Source organism: Epinephelus fuscoguttatus, linkage group LG7, assembly GCF_011397635.1.
Source record: "Epinephelus fuscoguttatus linkage group LG7, E.fuscoguttatus.final_Chr_v1".
In the NCBI taxonomy this organism is placed as follows: domain Eukaryota; kingdom Metazoa; phylum Chordata; class Actinopteri; order Perciformes; family Serranidae; genus Epinephelus; species Epinephelus fuscoguttatus.
In genome coordinates, this window is record NC_064758.1 from 29,112,953 (window position 1) to 29,137,706 (window position 24,754).

At 41.7% G+C, this 24,754-nt stretch overlaps 1 protein-coding gene across 1 annotated transcript; it reads right to left on the minus strand.

The window, feature by feature from the left end:
- Positions 1-2,174: 2,174 nt before the first annotated feature.
- On the minus strand, positions 2,175-24,750 carry LOC125891679 (DDB1- and CUL4-associated factor 1-like). Its single transcript, XM_049581091.1, has 25 exons — positions 24,544-24,750; positions 23,706-23,826; positions 23,524-23,600; positions 23,361-23,434; positions 23,151-23,264; positions 20,928-21,065; positions 20,139-20,735; positions 18,205-18,306; positions 17,952-18,110; positions 17,586-17,765; positions 17,221-17,430; positions 16,834-17,003; positions 14,470-14,594; positions 13,835-14,070; positions 10,891-11,966; positions 10,594-10,792; positions 10,161-10,243; positions 9,620-9,704; positions 9,275-9,508; positions 7,446-7,539; positions 6,888-6,992; positions 5,461-5,534; positions 5,269-5,364; positions 4,892-5,165; positions 2,175-3,620 (listed from the first exon to the last, which is right to left on the minus strand). The coding sequence occupies exons 2-25, from the start codon at positions 23,816-23,818 to the stop codon at positions 3,565-3,567; spliced, it is 4,671 nt and encodes a 1,556-aa protein (XP_049437048.1). The 5' UTR covers positions 23,819-23,826; positions 24,544-24,750; the 3' UTR covers positions 2,175-3,564.
- Positions 24,751-24,754: the final 4 nt, after the last annotated feature.

The window sequence follows — 24,754 nt, forward strand, 5'->3', positions numbered from 1 at the left end:
CAAGTACTGGAAGAACCAGTTCAGTATTTACTCGTGCAGAGGGAGCCAGTCCTGTGATCTGGTCTGATGAACAGTAGCTTTCAATTTGAGAGGAGATGTGATACACTGAGGCAGCTATCGTAGGATACATTTACAAACAATAGATATAGTGTGTAATTCTCTTTTTGTTGTGAGTGAGGTGGAATGAGCAGCATGAGAGTACAGGATATCTCCTTAGCCAAGCAACGACATAATGGTCGACCAAATGAGAAAAACACAAAGCCATTTTTAATCTTGGGGTTCTGTGCCAGCTGTTCCACATGAGGTTTAAAAACAAGGCTGCTATCTAACTGAATTCTCAAATACCTCAATATCGATACAACATTGAGGTTTTGCAGAGAATGCTGAAGGAATTTAGACATGGCTTGATTTGAAGAGGAGCTGTTTACATACAAGACTTTATCATCTGCATAAAAATAGATTTTACAAGTCTGTGTCAGAATGATAATAAATGTACATTGTAAATAACAATGGACCAAGCACAAGACCTAATGGTACCCCTTTGGTTATTAAGGGGGAGGCTGATATGAGACCATCAGTATAGATTTCCTGTTTTCTGTTAAACCTAAAGGCCCAAATGCACTGAAGGCATCTGATGCATACATTTTGAAGTGCACCTACAGTTTTAAAAATCCAGGAAGTAAACAAAACATGAAGAGTACACTTGCAAGATAAATTCTTGGTGACACTTTCTAATGTCACAATGGAGGGACAACTACGCAGGTTGATTTTAGCGCTGGTTATCGTGGACTATATTGCTGTCATTGTTCATTTTAGTCAAACCATACAGTTTGAAAACATTAAAGTGTTGTTTTCCAGTTTTGATGTATTGGATGTGCTGAATGTGCATATTAAGGCAGTACAGGAGGAGGTGCACATTAATAATCCTCCAGGACTGTAACATGCTCATGTTTAACCCAAACAATGGGTAATGTGACTGCAGTTGGTTCGATCAGAACACATTCCAGCCACAAACGGACCGCACAAGAGTTTGTTTGTAGCCTGACAGAGACCACCTCTTCAAGAAGATCTCGATCCGGTTGTTTTGGTGCACACCCAAGTGTGCTCCATAGACAATGACGCTAGGGCCACACCTCCCGCGGAAGCGCCGCGAATAGCCTCGAAGCGCCGAGAAGAGAAGGCAGTTTCCTTTCGGCGCCCATGTTAACCGACTGTGTCGTCCACACTGGCCGTGCCGCGCCGGGAAGCTCCGCGGCAGGCTCACGATTTGCAGCGATCAGTTCGGCATCTGGTCTATTTTCTGCGCGAGCCGCGAGCGAATCTGACAAGCCAGGCAGTGAAAAACAAGAGCTGGGAGCAGAATCGCTTTTCGACGGCGTGGAAAATTGGGAAAATTTTAACAAATGAAACTGAGAGCACTCAGGGAAATGTTCTAAGTACATGGGTACATTTCCTGTTTCAGAACTGAGAAGAACTAAGAACTACGACAGAATAAAGTTCATTTGGGTATAAAAAAGAAAACTCTGTGGGTTCCCAAATGGTCCAGCCTTGGGGTCCAGATCTCTCCTCAGTCATTAGTTCAAGGTCCACACAGTTTAATATATTCAGCGTCATTTTTGTGTTTGGCCATATTGTCGAGGTAGCTTGCTGTCTCTGTCCTGTAGCTGTCCATTAGTCACACACTCTTCAGCAGGAAATGGCACTTCAAAATAAAATCTCTGTGCTGGAGATCCACTGTGCTTAAAAATAAAGTGTTTTTTACAAACTTGACACAATTGAAAGTCATTGGCAGTGAATGAACCTACGACCCACCAGTTGGGAACCACTGGTCTTTGGAGCAGCTCCAGACTTCATGACATAACAATTTGGTTTCTGGCTTTGAGAGAAAGCAGCTCATTTATTGAGCTCTTCTAGGCAGTGGAAATAATATACTGGAATCCTTAATTTAAGTGGTTTCCCCTTCCTTCTGGAGTTCCTCGCTTGCAGGTGACTCGATACAACGATCAAGTTTGTGTGTTAATCAGACCTTGATATTGGCCCCGGTTTCGGCATGCACTGTTGCTTTCTCCCTTTTAAAAGAGCCACAAATGTTTAACACACCTCCACTCTAACAGCTTTTAAATGTCTACTGCCCGCGAGCATCATTCACAGTTCATTAAAGGAGCACACAAAGCTAATTTTGCAGCTTTATTTATAGTAAAAATACTTTAGATACATACAAGCTGTACATAAACCGTCTCAAGAAACTTAACATCAAAGTCTTCTTATGGAAAAGAAAACAGGTAAAATGAACAGATACAAGGCAAAGAACATGAGAAAAATCAATGTTTGCACTGCTTTCAAAAAGTGTGCAAGTGAAAGGCATTTGTTTTCACAATGTTGAGACTTTATAGCCTCCTGTCACTCCACCCAGAGGAAACTCAAGTCTGAAATGAAATATTATGAAATATCTTTGCTGAATTGAACCACCATCTGTTATTTCCAATGTTTCTAAGATTTAGCCAGATCGATTTTATTCCAAGGGATGAGGTTTACTATCACTCCCAAACTAAAGTGACTGTGGTAAATCCTCAGTTTTCCAACATAAGATTACATTTAATTTTCACTGTATTATTGGACTCATGCTGTTATCAACAGCACAAATCCCTGTAATCTTTTTAAGAAACATCCACCAAAGCCGAATCTTTGTGTGGCTCAATAAAGCCTCGTAAATAACAGAATGGCAGAGAGCTGTAGAAGCCTCTATATGTTTGTCATGTACTGACAGTGAGCAGGTGTGTCAATTGTTTTGTTACAGTGTCCACTAGTTATGATTTCCTCAGCAATACAAGAGCACCAAGTTGATTTAATATCTCTACTTACATAATGAAATCAGAAGGCTACTGTATGTTCACAAATGGCACTGCTGTGTGTGGCGTTTTGGTCATCGGTTGATGGTGAAAGTAAAAAGCGGAAGGCGGGTTTGATGCTTGATGAACCATCGGCAACATGTTTGTGCATTACATTAGCTGCCTAATTCAATGCTTTATTACTTTTTGGTGATAGTTCCAGGAGGCCTGGCGAAATACAAGTTTGAGAGAGAGAGTTGTATTTTTTGCCACACAAATGCAGACCCACAGCGCTGCGATGTAAGCCTTTCCCCCTACAAACACTAATCTGTGACCAAACAGAGGCTTACAAAGTGAGTGAATCAATATCAAATGAAGAGGCTCACTTAAAAAGCCGTAAATGGGACAAAATATAAAACTGGTCTTCACTGCATCTACACACTTGCGATTTTGCTCAACAACCTCACTTTTTTTTTATAAAACTATATAATATACAATCATTTTTTGCCCACAAGTAAGTCAATTTGTGCAGCCCCCACCCCTCCTCTCTATGAGATTGTTCTTGCTTGGTCTCGTCACTCAGAGTGTAGACACCTACTGTTTCAAACTGGCAGTGCTCCACGTTATCTCCCACCTCATCTGCTGATATTATCCTCCTTTTCTTGCCTCCTGTTCTGCAGCTCAAATGTCCATGAGGCAGAAGTCTTGACATGTTGTCCCAGACAACGCTGGCTCCTCACTCATTCAGGGATAAGATGATGTCATCCTCAAGGTCAGAGTTGTCGGAGCTGTCTGTTTGTGCGATAGACAAATACAGATTTTAGAAACACGGGGATACAGAGACTGAAAACAAAATATAAAAGAGCACTAGATCTGTTTTTTTTCTCACAAATTCATGCTTCTTCTGTCATTCTCTGGAATAAACCAAGACAGCAGTTTTTTAAACTCCACTGGGAAAGACAACATTTCCTCACAGTGACCAGACAAGCATGAAAACACAGAACTGGACAGAACATGAGGCTTGTTGCATGACTTAGCTGAGACTGAAGATCAGAACTTATCCGGGCTAACATGCTCTTATCAGTCTTAAGGATCCTGTTAATTCTCATCAATTCAATTCTTGGTTCTCAGCAGGCTTTAGTGAATGCAGATAGAGAATTGATTTGTTAATCTTCAATAACCGTGCACTCTTATTTTGAAATAAATGCAACATGAACAGAGAGTTGAAACCGAGATCAATATTCACATAACTGGCTGAGAGAGGTAGCAAGACGTAAGACTGCTTTAGTGTGAGCATGTGAGTTTAAATTTCACATCATGGAATTCATGAAAGATACTAATAATTATCATTGCTGCCCCTGTTAGCACATGGTGCCCTACGTACAGCCTGTGATGCGTGTGTATGTCATGTAGCTCAATGTTGCTCTATAATTCTTCTGAGGTTTATCAGTAAAGTGTATGAACTATGTACACCACAGACTGAAGTTTACAGTGACAAACAGAGTGACAACAGGTCCGATCAGGGTTGAATGTGCAACGGCAAGTCCTTTGTGTGTTGCATGAAATGTCTGTATCATCACTGGGCTGTATTTTTATACAATGATGGATGATAAACTTGTCACATCTCCTGTCTCACTCCATTATTTTGGTGCGTATATCCTCATTGTGAAATTAAATAGTGATAGTAACACCAACAATATGTAAGGGTTTCTCAAGAACCTACAGGTTTTCATTTAAAATCATCATCCCTTTAAGGGAAGGAGTCATTTTGTGTCTGAAAAAGACTGTCTGGGATTTAAGTCTGCACTTCTGCAGATTTGGGCTTAAGGACTTGTTGCTCTGACAACATCTGCAGATAAATCTTAAGCCAGCTTATAGAAGAGCTGAAAAATCCTGACTTGTGTCTACAGTGAAATCAAGCTAACTGGGTTATCCGCATACAAAGAACACGAGCCAGACAATTGGAAATTAAATTAAGTACACACTTCAGAAAAGTAGGTAAAAACACATATTTAGGACATTTAAAAGGCTTCAACTGAACAGCACTGCAAGACCTGACTCACCATTGTCACCATCCAGATCAACGTCGTCATTGTCAGAGTCATCCTCATCATTGTCATCCTCATCATCGTCGTCCCCGACGTCGGCATCATCTTCGAGGAGGCGTGCCACCTCCTCATCAGAGGGAGAGAATTCATCGTTCCCGTCATCCTCCTCTTCGTCGTCCTCATCCTCTCCGCCGTTCTCATTCTCTAGCTCCGCAATGAGGGGATCCGTATCAACATCGTCATCTGAATCTTCGTCATCGTCATCGTCTTCCTCCTGATCGTCATCCTCCTGGTGCACAGGTGACAAAAAAAAAGAAGGTGAATTACAACTCACTTTGTATCTCTGCCTGAAGGAATCAAACACTGCAGTATTAGAGGAATAAAGTTAGAACCTGATCCTCCTCATCCTCCTCCTCTTCCTCTGCAAGTCTCTGCCGGCCAACTTCATACAGCCTGCACACTGTGTCAGTGTTCACAGAGTCTTGGTTCTACGGGACAGGCAGGAGGTAAAGGAGATTAAATTCTTTCATATATTTAAAAATAATAAATTATCACAACCTTTAGCAAACACTTGTTACATTTACCTCAATCACAGCAAGGTAGCAGTCTTTGGTATCAGTGCAAAGGTCAAATATATTCCTCTTGACATCAATAGTGGCTGAAAGGAAAGCAAAGAGCATGTGTCATAGGTCAATTACTGAAAATATTACAATAAATAACCTAAGATTTTATAGTGTATTATAGTAACTGAACATTATTATCAAGCACTACAGTATAGGGCTGCATGATTATGGCCAAAATGACAATTATGATCATTTTAATCAATGTTAAGATCACAATTATGTATTGATTCTAGGGACAAAATATGAATTTTTCAGTTCTTGCACGTTCTCCCTGTGTCAGTGTGGGTTTTTTTCCTGGTACTCCTTCCTCCCACAGTCCCAAGACATGCAGGTTAATTGGTGACTCTAAATTGCCCATAGGTGTGAATGTGAGTGTGAACGGTTGTTTGTCTCTATGTGTCAGCCCTGTGATAGTCTGGTGACCTGTCCAGGGTGTACTCTGCCTCTCACTCAATGTCAGCTGGGACAGGCTCCAGCCCCCCTGTGACCCCTAACAGATTAAGTGCTTACGAAAAATAAATGAATGAATACATATTTTTTATAGCACTTATACATTTAAATAAACACAACACTACTTCCACTTTCATGTTGAGCTGAATTCCTGCTAATGTACAAATCTTTGCACCAGAATAAGACCAGTCCTTCTTCACAGTGCATCTCCTCGAAGCAAAATATAAATAATATGTACTCAAAATATAGGCTAACTAAAAATACATATGCCATCACTGAATGCAACCAAATGAAAACAGTGTTTGACACATATCTTTGGCCAAAAAGCGAGCTGGATGGATATACTGACACGCTGTACAGCATCACTATTATGGATGTCTGAATTGATGCGGATTCAGTAAGCCAACACTGAAGACATCTTGGCCTTTGTGCATTCATCGTACTCCAGACTGTGTGTTTTCAGGTGGTTTAACAAGTTAGTTGTGGTGCTTTGCAAGTCTCTTTGCAAGTCTCATGCACTCTTCACATGATTTGTTCTGTACTAAATCCAAACTACTTCCAAACAATGGATGATTATAACTGATGAATGAATGATTTTCTTTTTGCCCCTCTGAAGTCGTAACATTCAGGAGAGTTATTCGCAGGCTGTAGCTGCAGGGTGCGTGTGTCGTGGCATGGCAGCTCTTCAAAAGTGGAGGCTGGCTGCTAGTCAAGGAAATGCTTGATTTGATATGCAGCAAAGCTTTCTGTTAACAAAGCATGCAGTTGATAACGTTAATTTAATTGTGGGAGGCCAAAATCGAGATTGTGATTAATAATTGATAATTGTGCAGCCCTGCTACAGTCCATAAGAGTCTTTAAGTAAAAATCACTTGATCAATATGAATGACTTGGGGGAAAAAAATCAATTTAAGTGAGGTGAGGTCAGGACACCTTACCGATTGGTTTGTAGTCTGTGGCATTAAAGGTCCTGAACGATGACCCAAAGGGACTTTTCATCTGCATTTCCATCATGTCATCTTCATCGTCAGCCTGCAACATTGCTGCAAAACCAAAAGGCCACGGCATGAGCGAGAGAGTAAATAAATCTGTGCACAGTGAACTGTTTAGCTGTGGTTTGGCCTCCTGAGACGTCCAAGTGTTCGTTGTACGGGCTGAGCCATTACGGCACGCCCATAGCTCTTCCTGTGAGGTGGCGTGAACCAGCTGGTTCTCTCTGTTGCCAGTCCAACGCTGAGCCTTCTGCCCATATGGCTCTGAGTGACGGTGGTATCAAACACACACACACACACACACACACACACACACACACACACACACCTCTACAGGCTCTGTTCACACCTCTCTACAAATACACACATGCTCACTTTGCTTCATAATTACCAGCCTTTCACTCAGACACACCTTTCACACACTTGTACTACATGTGGAGCGAGTTGAAGGCTTAATGCCAGAGCCTCTACATTACCCATCATGCAGTGGGCTTCTGTATTTACCTCCATAGATGACGGTGCCGTTGTTGTTGAAGACTATTCTGCACTGGTCCAGAGCGGGAACTGTGTGGAGGAGGTGGAACGTCCGGAGATCCCACTGAAACTCCAACTAAGGACCATGACACCATTTTTCATTTGCTCCAACTAAATCTGCTACAAATTTAATTACAAAGCGATTAAAACTATCCCCAGGGTAATGAAATCAATTTTCAGTGCAATAAATATTTAATGTTTAGCAATGAAATAAAAGCCCAACAGTCATCCTATCATTGAAGCGGCTACAAATTTAAACACTGATGTAATCTTTTTTTTTTTTTTTTTTGTCTCGGTCAGATTTATGAAATGTTCCACTGTATACTCATTACTTAAGTCCAATGTTAAACAAGCACTCTTGAACCACAGTAATGAAATCACTTAATTTTAATTAAAGCAATTAATTAAGAAGACGATATGTGGGTCTCTTTAATACTGCAACATTTCTTTCCACCATATGGTGATGTACATTTACATTTTTGTTTTTAATAGACATATTTTAACCACCTGTTGTGTCTTTATACTCATTGTTCTGCCTCACACTTTGGAAAAGATCCATAAATTACATTTTTACTCATGCTATCAATATCTAAACAGCAGTAATGGCTGTCAGTCCACCACTTTGGTCCAGAGTGAAATATCTCAACAGCTACTGGATGGATTGCCATTAAATTTTGTTCAGATATTCAGTGGATGAACCCAACTGACTTTGGTGATCCCCTGACTGTTCCCTCAGCTTCACCATGTGGTTCACGTTTGTGTATTTTCATTTTGAAAACTGTATGAATGGCCATAAAAATTTGTTACAGACCTTAATGTTTGCTTTTGGATATTTTTTTTATAACTTCAGTTATCCCTTAATTTATATTCTAGCAACATAAAGTCAAAATTTAAATTTTATTAACGACCAAATACCTGCAAAGCTAAAGACATCTGCATAAGCCTCAGCTCTGCTTCATGTTTAATGGTAGTTAGCAAGTGTTAGCTTGCTGACACGCTAACATCAGCATGTTAGCATTGTTATTAGTTGGGTTTCCATCCAAATGTGGTGCAAATATACACCAAATTTTCAGAACAATTAGCAAAAAAAAATGCTAATTTATGCAGTTTTCCAACCACTACTGTTACACAAATATTGGGAGTTGGTTCACTGAGATAAGCAGTAACTTAAATGATGCTAATTCTCCAGTCAAGTGCCATTAAATCACTGCAGATGAGAGCGCAAAGAAGAAAAATAATGAATGTATGATCACACTGAGCATACTGGTCAAGGGAATTGAGAGATTTTAACAATCAAAATTACAGCTCTGTGCTCATGGAAGAGGTCCAGCAATAACCCTGTGTGCTTACACACCTGTCTGTTATTGATACACCAACTTTTCTACCTCCCCTAAGCGTGAAAGTTGGGTGAGAAAGGGCGGACGACATGCGGCAAAGGGCAACAGGTCAGAGTCTAACCTGGGCCGCTGCAAAGGACTCAGCTCACATGGGGCACACACTCTCCCAGGTGAGCTAGAAGTCTCCCCCACTCAGGTATTTTATGCCCAAATTAAAATTGTGCTTAAAAACAGGTGGCTGGAAACAGGGTTATTATAAGGATGTTAGCATGCTGACGTTAGCATTTAGCTCAAATTCCACCGTGCCCTCTTTTATGATGAGATTGAGGATGAGTTAACTATCACGTTCCTTTTACCAGTCAATAGACATCTTGCTATCAACAATAAACATTCACTCCAAAATCAGTTAGGCTATCTCCTACTATACTCTTATCAACCCAAGTATTGACGTCTCAAGGATACAATCTCCGTGTTTACGATGACCTCCAGGCCGTTGGGATGGAACACTCCGCTGATGTTCATGTTGAACTTGTCGAACTTGTGGATGGCCTGAGCTGTGCGCACATCCCATAGCACGCCGTCATTCAGCACCAGGTCATCTGTTGGGTTGAAAGTGGCACAGTTCCTCTTGTAGTTGTTAGCCAGGTCGGGGTTGTTTAGAGTCAGAGTTACCTGGCCTGTCTGGATGTCGTAAATCTGGAGAAGACACAAGCTAAATGTAAGCATTCACCATTGATGTGTGGTGTTTTTTCTGTATTGATCATTACATAAACTCATATCATCCTGTTAAAATGCTGACAGACATACCCGTGCTACATGTTCCTTGGTCCCAATGACACGATCTTGTGAAAGCTTACTGAACTCCACATAATGATCGCCCAGAAAAGAATGCCTGAAGACAACCAGAGCAACATTTCAACATTTAATCAAAGACACAGAGCCAGCCTGGGTTTAAAAGCTGAGTAGTTTAAAACTTATAATTGCTTAAAGACGCAGAAGAAATCCAAATCCATCGGCAGAGTCCCAGTGTTGCCTTGGTTAAACTGTACGGATGAATGATGCAAAGTGCTTGTGTTCCATGAACTGAAGACTGCAGCCCTCAGGCTGTTAGTGTACATAATTAAACAGCATGTCATCTCCTTTCGGCAGCTCGCTCTTTTGACAACATAAAGCTGCTGTAATACTGGGCAGGGAAGACCACATACTGTACACGGAGGCAGCAGGATCACACACAGTAGTCACGTCATATTCGTGTCACAATTCTGCACTGCAAATATTTGTTTATCTGAGATTTTCTTTGTAGCTGGTAAAAAATATGAGATTGGTTTCTTAGGCAAACATCACTTACTTCATGATGAAGACTGATTTCATGCCCCACAGTGCAGACAGAGGGTAACTCCAAGAGGCTGACGTCAAGAGCAGAGAGCCATCCTAAAAACACAAAATGTTATGGTTGAAAATCTCCTCTGAGAGACATATAAACTCTGCTTGAAATAATAATGTGTGTCTCATTTGGTTTTTCCACACAAAACATTCAATAACATGGTTAAAAATCCCTATTATCCCTATTTTTTTTTGGGAAAATCCTGCATAGTGTATCTCTAACTGCTTTATGTAAGATGTTACACGACTTCAACTCGGACCTTCAAGTAAGGCAACAATGTGCAAAACACATTTTCAGCTTTAAATATCTCACACATAAGGAGAGTGAAGCTGCATTCAGCAACGGCAGCAACACATAACATAAAACTGTTGGTATTCAAGTAGCTTTGTGTACGGACCCGTGAGGGCTCCAGGTGAGTGATGGCTGAACTGTGACAGCTGTAGCTGGCTTCCTCCTGGCCTGTAAACACATTGTAGAGTTTGAGCTGCCCTGTGCACGTCCCGAGCATCAGGAACCGCTCGCGAGCTGAGAAGGCACAACACATGAATCCACTCTCGTCTTCGTCTGCCTCCCTGAACACGGAGATGGGACGGAACCTGGAAAACACAAAGCAGAGAATGTAGAGAAAAGGTTGTGGAGGACGGTGAAGTAATCCAACATTGTGTTCATTGAAGGAAACATAAATCTAACAAACCTGCTGAAGATGAGATGTCTGTCAAAGCAGCCTCCATCCACTCCTCCATATTTAGGATATATAACCCGCCGTGTGTGTCGGGATGTAAAGTTGATGGGTGCTTGGCGTCTCTGTTTGGGCTCGGGGCATTGGTGGGGGGTGAAGAGAGAGAAAGGCGGGCATGTTGCCACAGGGTTTTTACAGCGTGCATGCTGCTCCCTCAGGTACTCTGTGATGATGCTGTCTAACGCAGGGGGGGAGGGCAGGTGCCTGTCAAACTGTTTCTTCATGGCTGGACTCTGGCTGAAGGCGCCGTGGTCAGATTTCTGCCTAAGCACCCGAGGTTTCTTGCAGCTCACCGTGCCACACCCGGTTTGCCGTTCACGAGAGAAAATGATTCGTCCAATCAGTGGAGAGCCATTGCTACAGGGTGGGACAGACGTTGAGGGGAAAGCAGTAGAAGGACAGACAGCAGGTTGTGATGTAGAAGGACGTGTTTGTGGATTAGTGGATCCAGGGGTGGATGGATGAGAGGGGTGGCTTCCGAGTCTTGACCCAACACCATTGGCGAGCCGTGGGGTGCGGGGTAGAGTAGCAACAGGGGAGGCAGGTGGGGGAGGGGCGACAGGAGCGAAAGCAGAAGTTGAATGTGCAGAATGAGACAGACATGCCATTGGGAGATCTGCCTCCTTGGTGAGTGTGGTGGCGGTGTCATGAAGGCCTTTGGCCACAAGGTGGTTCCTGATAAGCAGCAGCAGCTCTTTCTCAGGAAAGGAGATCCTGGATTGAGCGACCACACTGGCCCTCTGCAGCCATGCCAAAGAAACGTCCGTACCGATGAGCAGCGGTTTCCCAGAGATCCTTTCTATCAGCTCAGCAGCAAACTTACAGAACTTGACATGTTCGCTGCGTTTGTCCTGGAGCACAGGCTCCTTCATGAGCTGCTGGATGTGTCCGCTGCTGAACAAAGGCAGCTTGCTGATGATCTGTCTGACGGAGCTGGAGCGAGACAGACCCACCAGAGCCTTGCAGGCCAGAGCTCGGATCTGATCTGCATCTGTAATGGGCATCTTCACTGTCAGCAGGGACAGCAGCACCTACAGAACAGACGCAGGATGTAAGTTAAAAACAAAGGCTGACAGAACAGAAGGCTTATTTAAAAGCGTATTTTTTTTTTTTAGGAAAGTTCCCAGCTGAGTAAACTGACCCGGTCGTGTCTCAGAAAAATCCTCTAAATTCTAATGAAAGGCTCTTCAGTACTTTGCTATCTTATTTATCCCAGGAAACACAGAACTCTTTTTTAAAGAGTAAAGGAGAAACTGCTCTGCAATTGTTTGCTCAGGCAGCACAAAACTCAACAATTATCACATTTCTGACCAAGTGGTTTTAATCAGTCAAATCAACTTGTTTAGAGATTTAGCTTTGATGATTAAACATGTGCCTGAGCAAAAATCATTCACAGAGCAAACGTTTAAACAGATGTTCTGATCTGATGTTTGTCTCATGTTTTATCTTTACATCAGCTAATCCAAGTGTAGTTGGAGCCTCTTGGCACAATAGTTGTTTTCCAAATCCCAATTTTACAGCCTGACATGTAAATCCTAATCCAAGATGAAGACATCTGTGTGTTATGCAGGGTAAGTTGATGTCTATTAATGCCAAATCAACATTTTTTTTCTTGCTGCCTGTGAATTAGCATGTTATAAAGAATGGTCAGTTTTCTTTCTGCATAGTCCCATCAAAGTGTCCTTAATTGATATAATGAACTTTAAATCTGTGCCTTGCATGGCAGCTCCACTGCAATGAGTGTACGGATGTATGTGTGTGTGACTTAATAAAGTGTGCACTGTTCACAAGATAAGGGCACCATATAAATCCAGTCCATTTACCACTGCAGCTCTTAGCAGCACCTGTCTTGATGAACGAATATGTCTCAAAACTCTGACTGCTGCAACAACTTTAAACCCAGTCTTACAGAATGACTACAAAGACTTTAAGGTCACCCTTTGGTACAATCACAATACAGTCCTTGCCCCTACTACTTAGCCCTGACCCCTCCGTTTTGCACGTTCATGTCTAGGAGTAGGGTGTCCCGATTCTTGTTAGGATAGAGGGGTAATGTAAAGTGTTAGGGCTACATTGCCCTCCTAGCAGAGTTTTTCAGAGGCACACTTCAAACAATTATGAAAAATCATCGACAAGATAGCTGCACAAGCAACAAAAGAAACCCACAATTGGATTTTCATATAAAGATTTTAAAATTATGATAACCACTGTGTAATGGTAGTTTAATATCCTCTTAATATATTATGGTCCTTCTCTTTATAACAAGCATAACAAAAAATGAAACGCTTGTAGTATGCTGATGTCTCACTAGCTAACTACCTATCCAGTTAACGTAAATTGTTTTTGCTGATTTGTTCATGACAGTCCCACATTTTGACATATTTTTAAGTCACATCCCTTCCATTCAACTCAAGTCCAGCAGCGAAGTTGCTGCACTTGTTACTGCTCCTCTAATATCAGTGCAGGCTGGCACGGTAGGAGCACGGGTTTCCGCCTTGTAATGAAAAGGTGATTTTTTATTTGATGACTTGTTAAATCAATAACTTGAAACTTAAGTTGTGAGCAAACCATGAGCATTCTGACAACCACAAAAGGCTGCCTTCTGTCAACGCAAGAGAAATCCCCTCAGCAGAAGACAGCATATTCACAATACTCAGCAACGCTCGTCGCATCTGTTCACATAAACATCAGCATCAATGACTAACAATGACGAATCAGGGTCGCGAAGGGTTGTACTTTTTCATAAGGGGAGATTTTATCAACTACCCCTCGAAACGTTGTTGCAAAGGGCAAGGTGTAGGGGTAAAAATATGTGATTGGGCCATTGTTAGTGTGTTAAAAAATGTAAAATACAGCCTTAAAAACCACAGTCTTGACGACTGGTGTAACTTAACTCTACCTTGATGCCATTGTTGGACTGCACCACATTCCACATCTTGGTGAGCACACTCTCGCTGGCTTTGGTCTGCTGAGGCAGGCGGCGACGGGGGGTGCCTGCGATGAACTTGCCAATGCTGGACATGCGCTTGTCTGGAGCACATACGCAGTTGATGACGACCTGCAGAGCTGACTTCTGAATCTCGGCATCATTTACAAACACCTCTCCCTCTGCCACTGCCAGGACTATACTCATTCCTGAGGGGGAAGAAAAACAAATAATTAAATGAGAAACCTTGCACAAAAATAATACTTGGAGTCACGCCATCTCTCAGAGGAGCTGGGCACAGGTATTATGAAATAAACCAAAATGAAAATACAAAGCTGCTGCATGTTATTACATTCTGTGCGGAGTGATAATCCTTTTAATTTTATTGCACTACATTTCTAAAAAGCAAATGTCCATGCTCCATTATGATGGGACACTAGACCAGGGCAGTGTGGACAAATTTACAGTTACAGCTGCTACAACAACATACTTTATGCCATCCTGCTTGAATGTATTAGCAATTATTTGCTGTATACATTTATTTTAACATTGCTGATTCATATTCAATACAAAACACTTAAGCGGCATCGCACTCTGATAACACCTACCAACAGTGGAAACAGTAGATCCTCCCTCATCGAGCACAGCAACAGCCTCAGACAACAACAGCTGGGTCTTTGGAACAACTGTGAGGATGCTCAGGATGTCCAGGGCATAACGCACTGTATCACTCCTACAGGGAGAGAAAGATTCATCATTATATTACATTATCAAATCATTATATCACCACATAACGTCATCAAATAACTGTAAGTGACAAAGCTCTCTGGAAAAAATGTAAAAAGATGATAAAGCAAGAAGCAGGGAGGCAAACACATGTAATGGTCAGAAAACAAAGAGCTACAAGAATCAAGAAAAAGGCGACACCGCATTAATATGACCATGTGACGACATGCCTTGGGCCCTCTGCATAATTCTGCTGAACCTGACTCCTACCTGACCCATGTGCCATGTAAACCATTTGCCACTGCCACACAGTCACACTTGACAGCCCAACGCTCACTACGAACCTCCCTACTTTAACAATCTGCTCCATCTGTTAGTCAGAGAATAAGTAGACCTATACAGAACAGAAAGAGGTATTAATAAACAATATTTACTGCACAAAATATTTTCCCCAAGATTTCCCTTTATACATTTTCAAAAATTAACACTATTAATGGCTGAATACTTGATGGTTATGATTTACTGAGAGATTTCGCATCCATTTCGCAGAGTATGCCCAGCTCTTCTACAGTTTAAAATTAATATTTTATTAGAAGTCAATGTCAATCCATTGTTTTCCATCCTGTGTTCGTCCAGAGTTCTAACTTAACTTTGACTGAGAAACTAGATAATCATCTTGATTTAAAATGATGTGCTCCTATGAGAAGTGCCTTCACGCCCATATATTGCCTACACTGGTCCCCACAGAGGTTGCTGCTGCTGGAAAGCACAAGTTTCATTTCATGCACATGCATATAAATGCACGTTCATGCCTAGCTTGCAACAATAGAAGATTTTCACGGGACAATAACCATCTTACACAATATCATGGTCTCACGGTATCACACAATTACTATTATCATTACTACTATCAGTTACAGTGACACTTAAAGGAATGAAAACAGAAGGATTTCATTGGCTTAACAAAAGCCTTATATAACTGAAACCTGAAACCATTTTTTCAATGAGGTGCGTGTAAAAAGTCTGACAGGCAGTTGAGGAAGAAAGAAGATGTGCATGCGCAGGTGAGAGTCTTCATCCTGTTGCTTTTTTAATGCTGGGTATCACCACTGAATTCCTAAATCGAATCATTCGATTAGACTAGATTTACGATTCGATATCGATTCAATTGGGGATATTTCAGTAACATTACCAATTTTTGCTAGAATGTGAAAGAGATTCTCAGAGAACTAATACTCAGAACATGATTAAAACTGAATATTTTATAAATTAACGTTGTTCCTAAAGCAGCAACAGTAACATTAAAACAGCAAAGTCCCAATATAAACTCAATATCTCACTAAACAAATCTAAAACGTCAATAAAATAAATTATATTCCTGACATCACAATACTGAGTCAAGTTTAGAAAGAATAAAGAACACAGACATCAGTCAGTATCTGTCAGTCCTCCTGTCCTGCTCCTCCCTCTGCTGCTGAGGAGATTCACTTGCAGGTAACATTAACGTTGGTAAGTGTTAAGGTACATGGCAAACTAACAAACAGTTTGCATGAGAAGAATCGATTATTTTAACCCAGCCCTAGGTGTGACAGCCGTCAAATTTTCATTCCACAGTATAGGGTTTTAAAGTATACCAATTCATCCGCAATGCAGTTTTCTTTTCCAAGTTGCACTTTAGAAACATCGTTGTCCACTGGCTTTAATCAGATGTAATAAATAGATGTATTTCACTCTGTCAGGCACAAATTCACAGAACAGCCCTGGAAGTGTCTGACAGGCAAGCAAGACATACCAAAACATGCACTGCAACATTACTATTATTTGCTAACATCAGACTTGGAGAGGAGAAAACACAAGTTGACCTGATTACTGTTCCCGCAATTCACTCTCACTCTCTGGGTTTTTTTGCTCCTTTTTGTGACCTGAAGGATAATTACGCTCCATCCTCTCATCAAAGTTATGAACACTGACACCTGCTTTGGCATGAGAGGGAGGCGTGGCCGGTGTAACTTGCTATATTCTTAAATAAAGACGATATTCTATTTACTCATAGGGGCGTGACAGAAATAAGCTGTAGGAAACGTTAAGGAGATTCGTCCATCACACATATGCCCCTTCAAAAACCTTTTTGAATCTGGATCATCCACACAAGTCAACCAACTTGACGTTAAAAAAAAGCCTCATCACCTAAAAGTGAGTTGTTTGCATCCCTGAAGAGGAAATGAGAACTACTGTTTGATCCATACCTGCCATAGTAGGTCCTCCAGTCACAGGCAATGGAAATGAGCTGCAGAAGGAGCTGGACACATGACAGCTTGTGAAAGACCTCCGCTGGTTCCCAGTACAGTCTGAGTGGACCATACTCTATCAGAAACTCCATCATTTCCACCACCTGCTCACGACTGTAGCTGACCGCCTGGGGAAGGAGACGAGAACGCAAATGATCACGACAAGAACACAGACTTCTGCTATTTGTTTACAACAACTAAAACAATAAATAGAGTGACTAAACCACACATTTATTTATTTCTAAGGACTAAACGTACTTTCTGAGTAAAACATTTAAAAATGTTTACATAATAAATAAATTGTCCAGTAACGTCAATATCGCTTATCCTTTGTCCTCTGTGTACCTTGTAGTACGGCTGGGAGTGAATGGGGGCACCTCCCTCTGTGCGCTGTAAGGATTGCTTCACCTGCTCCACCTTTATCGCCAGATGGGCCTCAAAGTACCTGCGCAGGGCCATGCAGGTGTGCTTGGCCGTCTGCCTGCTGGAGAAAATCTCATCATCACTCAGTAGCGCTCCTTGGTCCTCAGGGTTCAGGATCTCCAATGTGCTAATCTGGAAACAGTCAGTTCATATCACCGTAAGCATCTGTTATGTTATGATACAGATTTGACTCAGTTCTCGAAACGTATCGTATTTTCTGTGAATGATACGGATGGTTACGTTTACATGGTTACAGCGAGGCAAACACGACTGTCGGTTTGTCCTACCAGATTGACGAGACGTCGGAGCCCGTCCTGCCTGTCGAAGAGCTCCAGGACGGCACGGAAGGAGAAGGAGATGGAGAAGAACATGGTGGCGTGGCAGCAGCCGGACGCATGTGAGCATTCCAGCAGCCACAGCGTGTAACCAACCACATCTGACAGGATGGAGTGGGGCAACATGCACACCTTGAGAGGAAAGGACACACTTATGAATACAAATGTGCACTGCTACTAGAGCTGCCAAAAAAATACCAAAGTTGCCCTTTAAACGGAACAAACGGGCAAGTTAATAATTGTATCACTAAATTGTAACACAGCCGGCAACACTCCAGATTTCATTGTGTATTTGCATGATGTGTGTCTGTTCTGTACCCTTTCCATGGCGTCCTGGTTATAGGCAAGGTAGTAGAGGCACAGAGACACTCCAGTAGCAGCCATGGACGGCCTGGGGATTTCCAGCAACTTCTGAACTCCTCCATGAGCCACAAACTCCGCAGCAAACTTCTTGTGCAGCAGCAGCGAGGCGAGGTACTGCGAGGAGAGAGAAAAGTAGAGAAATAAGTCAGAGCAGCTTGACCTTGCATTTTGGCAGAATGGAGGATCAACTGGAGGAGATGCTGTTTACCTTGAGAGCCTCAAAGGTGAGCTGCACGTCATTGGTCTGCTTTAGATCCATGTAATGCATGAGGAGCTCACGAGCTCCCATCTGCATGAACACAGCCAGTAGCTGCAGGAAGGAGGAGAAAGAACGGGCACTGAGAACACATAAATGACAACTTAAATGAAAACTTATAGATGACAAGTTACTGGAAACAATGTTAAATATTAAAAAAATGTCCCCACACATTTTTACCGAGAATTTTCAAAGCTTTTCCATAATATTTTTTTATGTTTTCAGTAGTTTAAATGGGTAGGCCTCTGTAGCAACACAGCCATATATTATAACAAATGCACTTCCCAGGCATTTGCAGGAAAGCAAACTGGTAACACTTTGTAACTTTACTCGCTCGTCAAGACATTTCCGCCACCAACTAGCTGCATAATTATAATTAACTGCTGCCAGACCGGACCTGCACATAGGGGTACTATGGAAAACATCAAGGGCACGCCCCTTATGGGAGGACAGAAAACAAAAGATCATATAGATATTAATGCAATTTGACGTGTTTGGATCATAATTCTGGCAAGTTTGAAAGCATTTGTTTCTTGCTGAACAAACGTTTGTTTCATGGATATCTAATAGCTGTTTTGCAACCTTGCTAAACCAGAACACAGGTGATACCTTAATAAATTAAAGTCCATTGCTGCCATGTCCCTTCGGTTTTGCTTTGTCCAGGTGGATCAATGACCCAGCCCAATGGCCTGATATTGCTTGTCCGAACATCTTTACATGTATAAGTGTCAGGATCAGGATACCAGGGGTCTCATTGCGTACGCACAAAACGAGGCCTGATAGATGTGTACACCATTTCCCACGCAAAAGATGTGTTCTAAAAAAACAGACTTGATGGGAGAAACTTTGACCCATGCTTATAAACATTTTGGAGACAGGAAATTGGTGACACACATGATGAGGTGGAAGCCTGATTGTAGAAGTTGTTGAATATTTTTTGGCGCATGACATTTTTGGCTTTTGTCTGTATGTACATTTTTAGTATCCTATGCACGGTTTTCTAAAAGAGACCCCTGGTGATTCAATTAAATATATATATAAGACTGACTCACCAGCTATTGTTAGTTTAAGTGTTGTCTGTTAGTGGCCAACTGTTTGAACTACAGGCTGAGATTTAGTTGGAGACGTCAGTCTGATGCTGCCATACTGTATCACTGTAACATTACTGTAGCACCCAAACACTCAAGCTAACGTTAGTCATCCATCAGCAGTAACTGTCACCAGCATCATTTAGTGGTTCACCACACTGACAGTCAATATTTACGTATCTTTCGTGGCTCAAATCTCTGACAGCCTGGTTAACAAGCTACACAACAGCTTTCTGGCATCTTCCCATTCCTCTCATGTTGTGACAGCGCATTCTATAACTCCAAAAGGGGGCGCAGCCTTGGCAATGACAATGTGCCATTGGATGTGATCTAGTGACACTGACAGTGACAATAGCGACGCAATGCAGCACTAGATTTTGAATTAGTAATAAGCAGACCATATTGTGCATAATGTTGGACACCTTTTGAGATTTTTATGAACATATTTTAAACAACAGCAAAAACAATGTCCAAAAACAATGTACTTTTCCAAACTATGTCCAGGCCTGAAAAACACCTTCTCTAATTTCATTACTATTTCATGACCATGGGAACCCTGATAAAAAAAAAGCCTGTTAGTGTTTAACAACTTCCTATAAACTTAAAATAGATGAGACGACCCTTTAAAGTCACTCTTTCATAGTATCAGAACTAAACACAGTAATTTCTTTAATCATAATTAACGAAGACTGACATCTGCTGGCAGGTCTGTGACAAGACAAGGGAAATGCATAACTTGAATACAGTGATAAATAAACTACTGCTATTGACTGTGTAGGCTGATGTAAATGGACAAACCTCCTGATACTCTCCCAGAGGCGTGAGATATTGCAGGATGAGTCTCTGCTCGATCTCCGGGGTCAGAGGGTACAGATGATAGTTGTTGCCAATCACCCAGGGGCTCATCTCAGACCAGCTGCTGTTGGAAAGCTCGCTGAAGGTCCTTTCTGGCTCTGGCAAAGAGAAATTTAGCTTCTGTTTTGTGATCCTGCCGCTCTCCCTCTCCACCCTTCTTTTCAGGTAACTGTTGCCATCAGACATGCCTTGATGTGCCAGTGAACCTGGGGCAGACATGGGCTTCATCATGGTTTTAACAGCCGAGTTGGTGCGGCTGCTCGTCTTATGAGGGGAGTTCAGTCGGAAGGAGAGCTCGTTTTCAGGCTCGATGGTTGAGAAGGGAATTTCGCCATCCTCCTCCGGCCCCGCCCCCTCCCTCTCAGCCCCGTTCCTCCCCGGTGTAAAGGGCTTCTCTTCAAAGCCTCCGTCAACAGTCTCCTCATCCAAAGGTAGCAAGGGCTCACTCAAAGTCTTCCTGGGACTGGGCCGTTTGATTTCCCTTTTATTCTCCGCATCCTTATCCTGAAGCTCACGCAACCGATGCAGCATCAAAGGCACCTGTCAGAGTGAGACATGAAAAACAAGTTGATGGAAAGTTGCTGTTTCACATTGCCTACTGATGATGAGCAAATTTCTCTGCGGGATAACACAGATCTATCAGTTGCTGTAATGCCTTGTCCATCACTATGTACTTTTACATTATTCATTAAAATAAAACCGACATTTGAGACGGCAGAACCCTCTACTGACCAAAACTGAGTTTTCCTCCCTGTAGTTGGCTGCAATGTCCTGGTTCTCCATAGCGCCGGCCAACAAGCCAGTGGCGTAGATCCTGAGGGGCTGCTCGGCCTCCTGAGCCCACTTAAACAGCCTTTCAACTATGCCCTCCTGAGAAGAAGAAACACAGAAGAAATTTGTCAAGAAACAAGAATATGAACAGACTTTTAATGAGAGTAGTGTGTTTTGCCCAACTTGTTCCCATATTGTCACAGGTGCTGTTCTAAATTAAAAGTATCTATTAGTATTAGTCTACATTATTATTTTCAAATTAACCTTTAACAGACTTTGTACATTTTAAAAAACAGTCAGGTGACAGTTTATCTATGTCTGTAAGTCAACTGTCATAGAAAGGTGGTTAAAGTGTAACTAATTTGCAAACTGGACTCTGACTCCACAAACAAAAACTGATGTTGTCTCTGGCTATCCACATTTGATGAAGTTTTTGTTCAGTACAATCGACTCTGTGGTAACTCTACCTCAGCATCCTGCCTTTACCTTCTACCTGTGTGTTTCTGCCAACTGCTTTAGTACCAAATAAACCAGAGTGCCTGAGCAATATGCAAAGATCTTCCTCTCAAATCAAAATGTGAGCTCCTCCTTGTATATGCAGTGTTCTCTCTGTTGTTGTGATGATGGTTAACTGTAGGGCTGAAACAGTTACCTGCTTTACAAAAAAACCACAATAAAATTCCATTCCCGACAGTCAGTTATTACCGTATCAAATCTGAAGTATCATTAAAACTGCGTTTGATTACAGGGCTTTGAAAACTCATGGTAAACACTGTCCAGCATCAACATTCCCTTGTTTACAGAGTGGGCTTGCAGCATGCAAAACTAGTGATACTACTAGTTGCTCTTCTTTATTTACAGTGCAAGCATGTAGTGCACATTTGATATGGTTTTTGTGTTTATATTAGGTATTGACTATGTTGTTATTTTTATTTATAGAAAAAATGTATTTCCTCACAGCTTTAGTTTTATCTCAATGTATTATTGTTCTTTCGATTCTCTGATTACGTTCCTGTAGACATTTGCTTTTTGCTGAGACACACTATCTTACACTGATTAACACATCCACATGTGCCACTGTTTGAACTACTAATTCAGGAAGACAGTCTTTGAGAAGCTTTCTTAAACTTCCATATGGAAAAAAATTAACCAGCAGCCCCCACTGCGGACAGAGATATTACAGTAGCAGAGGTGTTGAAGGGATTAGGGCAGAATGAATCAGACTGTTTAGTTAATTAGCCTGTCAAGGATTCCCTGAGTCACTCAGATCTCTTGATTAGCCAATGATTATATAAACAAGAGGCTTATAAATTTAGTTTAAGAACTGGTACGAATGCTACAGATAAGCTAGTACAAGGAATAGGATTCTGAACTCTTCAAGTAAAGGGCAGAGACGCTCTTAAGACAGAGTGGTGATACTAATGATCTAAGCAAGTATATTGTTACTGATGTATTTTAGACTGTAATCTCTGACGAGCTGTCTTTGTGTTGTGTTTTATACAGCATTGTGTTGCATTTGCATCTGGTCTTTGCAGTGTCATTAGAATTAAAAAATAAACAAATAAATAAAATAAATAGGATGTCTTGATTAGGCCAGCCCACTGTTTTAGGCCTGTCTTGAAGTAATCGTATGAAACTTTGTTCTGACTGTTGATCTTCAGAGAGAAATCTACACTCTTCTGAATCTGCCAAAGAATCTGACCTTAAAGAATTTTTTTTCTTTCACATGTCTAGGCAAACAAAAGGTGCACAGTGCTTCTAATTTTATCTGTGGGTTCAATATAAAACTTGGGAAAATTATTTCAGTGTGTGTTTCAATACTTTTTGGACTTTTTCAGCACATTTTTACAACACTGCAATAATGCTGATAACCATGATAATCTTGGTCACTATAACCGTGATACAAAATGTTAATACCATTTAATCTCTGGTCAGCTGCATTATTTATATCAGCATGCTCAACACTAATGTATAATTTCGTAAGTAGAAGGGATGTAAACATAAATAACTTTAAGTGCCTTCAGCCACAAAAACAGCGTGTTGGATATGCATCTGGAAAATCACAAGAGCATTACAGATTAACCTAAGAGCTGAAATTAATAGACACACACATTGTCTAAACAAGAGAAAAAAAGAGACAACTAACTGCTGTTATCTTAAAATTAACTCAGGTAATAAACCCACCTTTTCCTGAAAGACAACAGCCGTCTCCAATCCAGGCATGATGTTCTGAAGCAGGCGACAAGCTGCTGCATTGAGGGAAAATTCTCGGCTGGTCATTACGTAGCTATTCACCAGCTACAGAAGGGAAGAAAGAAAGAAATCACCTTTTGGCTCAGATGCTGAAAATAGCCCCTTATTCTGTATGAAAACCGCCTATAAAGCGATTCTTACTGTGTTCATAAAGTCATCATTCTTGAACAGGATCTTGAGCAGGTGCCCTAACACACACTCTGGATCAGCTCTCCCTAGTGGCCAAGAGAGAAATGTCAAAAACATACACCATACTCAAATCTCCAGTCATCCTCCCAGTATGTGATCTTTTACTTATTCATACCAGGGTGTCGATCATCAAAGGGGTCTGGATCCGCTTTGTGGTACTCTTCTGTCTCTTTCTCAACACGCTCTGAGATTCTGGAAATTACAGCACATCAACACATTTACCATCTTTGAGTCACACCAACCGAAACACAGCTTGTCGGACTACTTTATCATAAAGACTTCAACTAGACTACTTACTTAGTGAGGATGTTCACCAGCTCCTGTGTGCTGCCTTGTTGCTCCCTCTCCCACTGTTCCAGTAGAGCAGTCAGCTCTGCCTTGGAGTCCACACTGGCAGATGCCGACGCCATAGCGCAGCCTGTCAGGGTGGGATACACTTTATATGTGTTCATTTTTATTATTTATACAATCGTTTCTGCTACCCCAGGGGGGCGTGACAAAGTCTGCTGCTGGGTGTTGTGGTGTATAATGTTATAAAGTCAGCAAAAACACACATAGGAAAGCATGGTGGCATGTTAGTGTGATGATATATCCCGCTATAATCAGGAAAATATAGAGAGGAAGCAGATTTGCTCCATCGCTTTACTAACGTCTAACTACTGTGTGTGCAGGTGCAGCTGCCCTCCTGGGACTGCAACTGTCAAACAGCACTTCAAAATAACCACTGCTATTCAAGTTAGCATGTTCATTAATATATTTTAGCATTATTCCTGCTTTGAATGGGAAACACAATCTCAGCTCCCACACTTGGGAGTGTTTTCCTACATGCACTTAATATACCAAGCAGCAACAAACTCAGACTCTGCCTGTTGCGGTGTTTGGCTAGCTAAACTGTGGCTAAACAAGGAAGCTAATATACTTAGCTCGCTAGCGACACTCATAAAGTGGCCAGTTTTGAATTCCAGTCCTACAGTTGACATTAAGTCTGAGCTGTCCAGACATGCACAGCTTAGTGTGTCACATTCAAATCACAGTCGAGCCTACGAAACCTGCCTGTACATGTAGTGTAGCTCTGTGGCGTTAGCTAGCAGCATCACAGGTAAACCTGGCTACGTAGCTAGCATGCTAACTTTACCTCGTTGTTCGGCTCAGTTCTTCTTCGGTTTTCCCAAATTTACCAAGGCTCGTATCCACCGATATCAGCCCAAATTTGATTGCTCACGGGTGAATATCCACGTATCGATCACCGTTTCACAGCTACGTCTTAATTTGCTTTATTGTAGCTTTGTGTTCACGGTTTATTATCATTATGGCGAACACGTTCCTCACGTCATCACGCGAGCGAC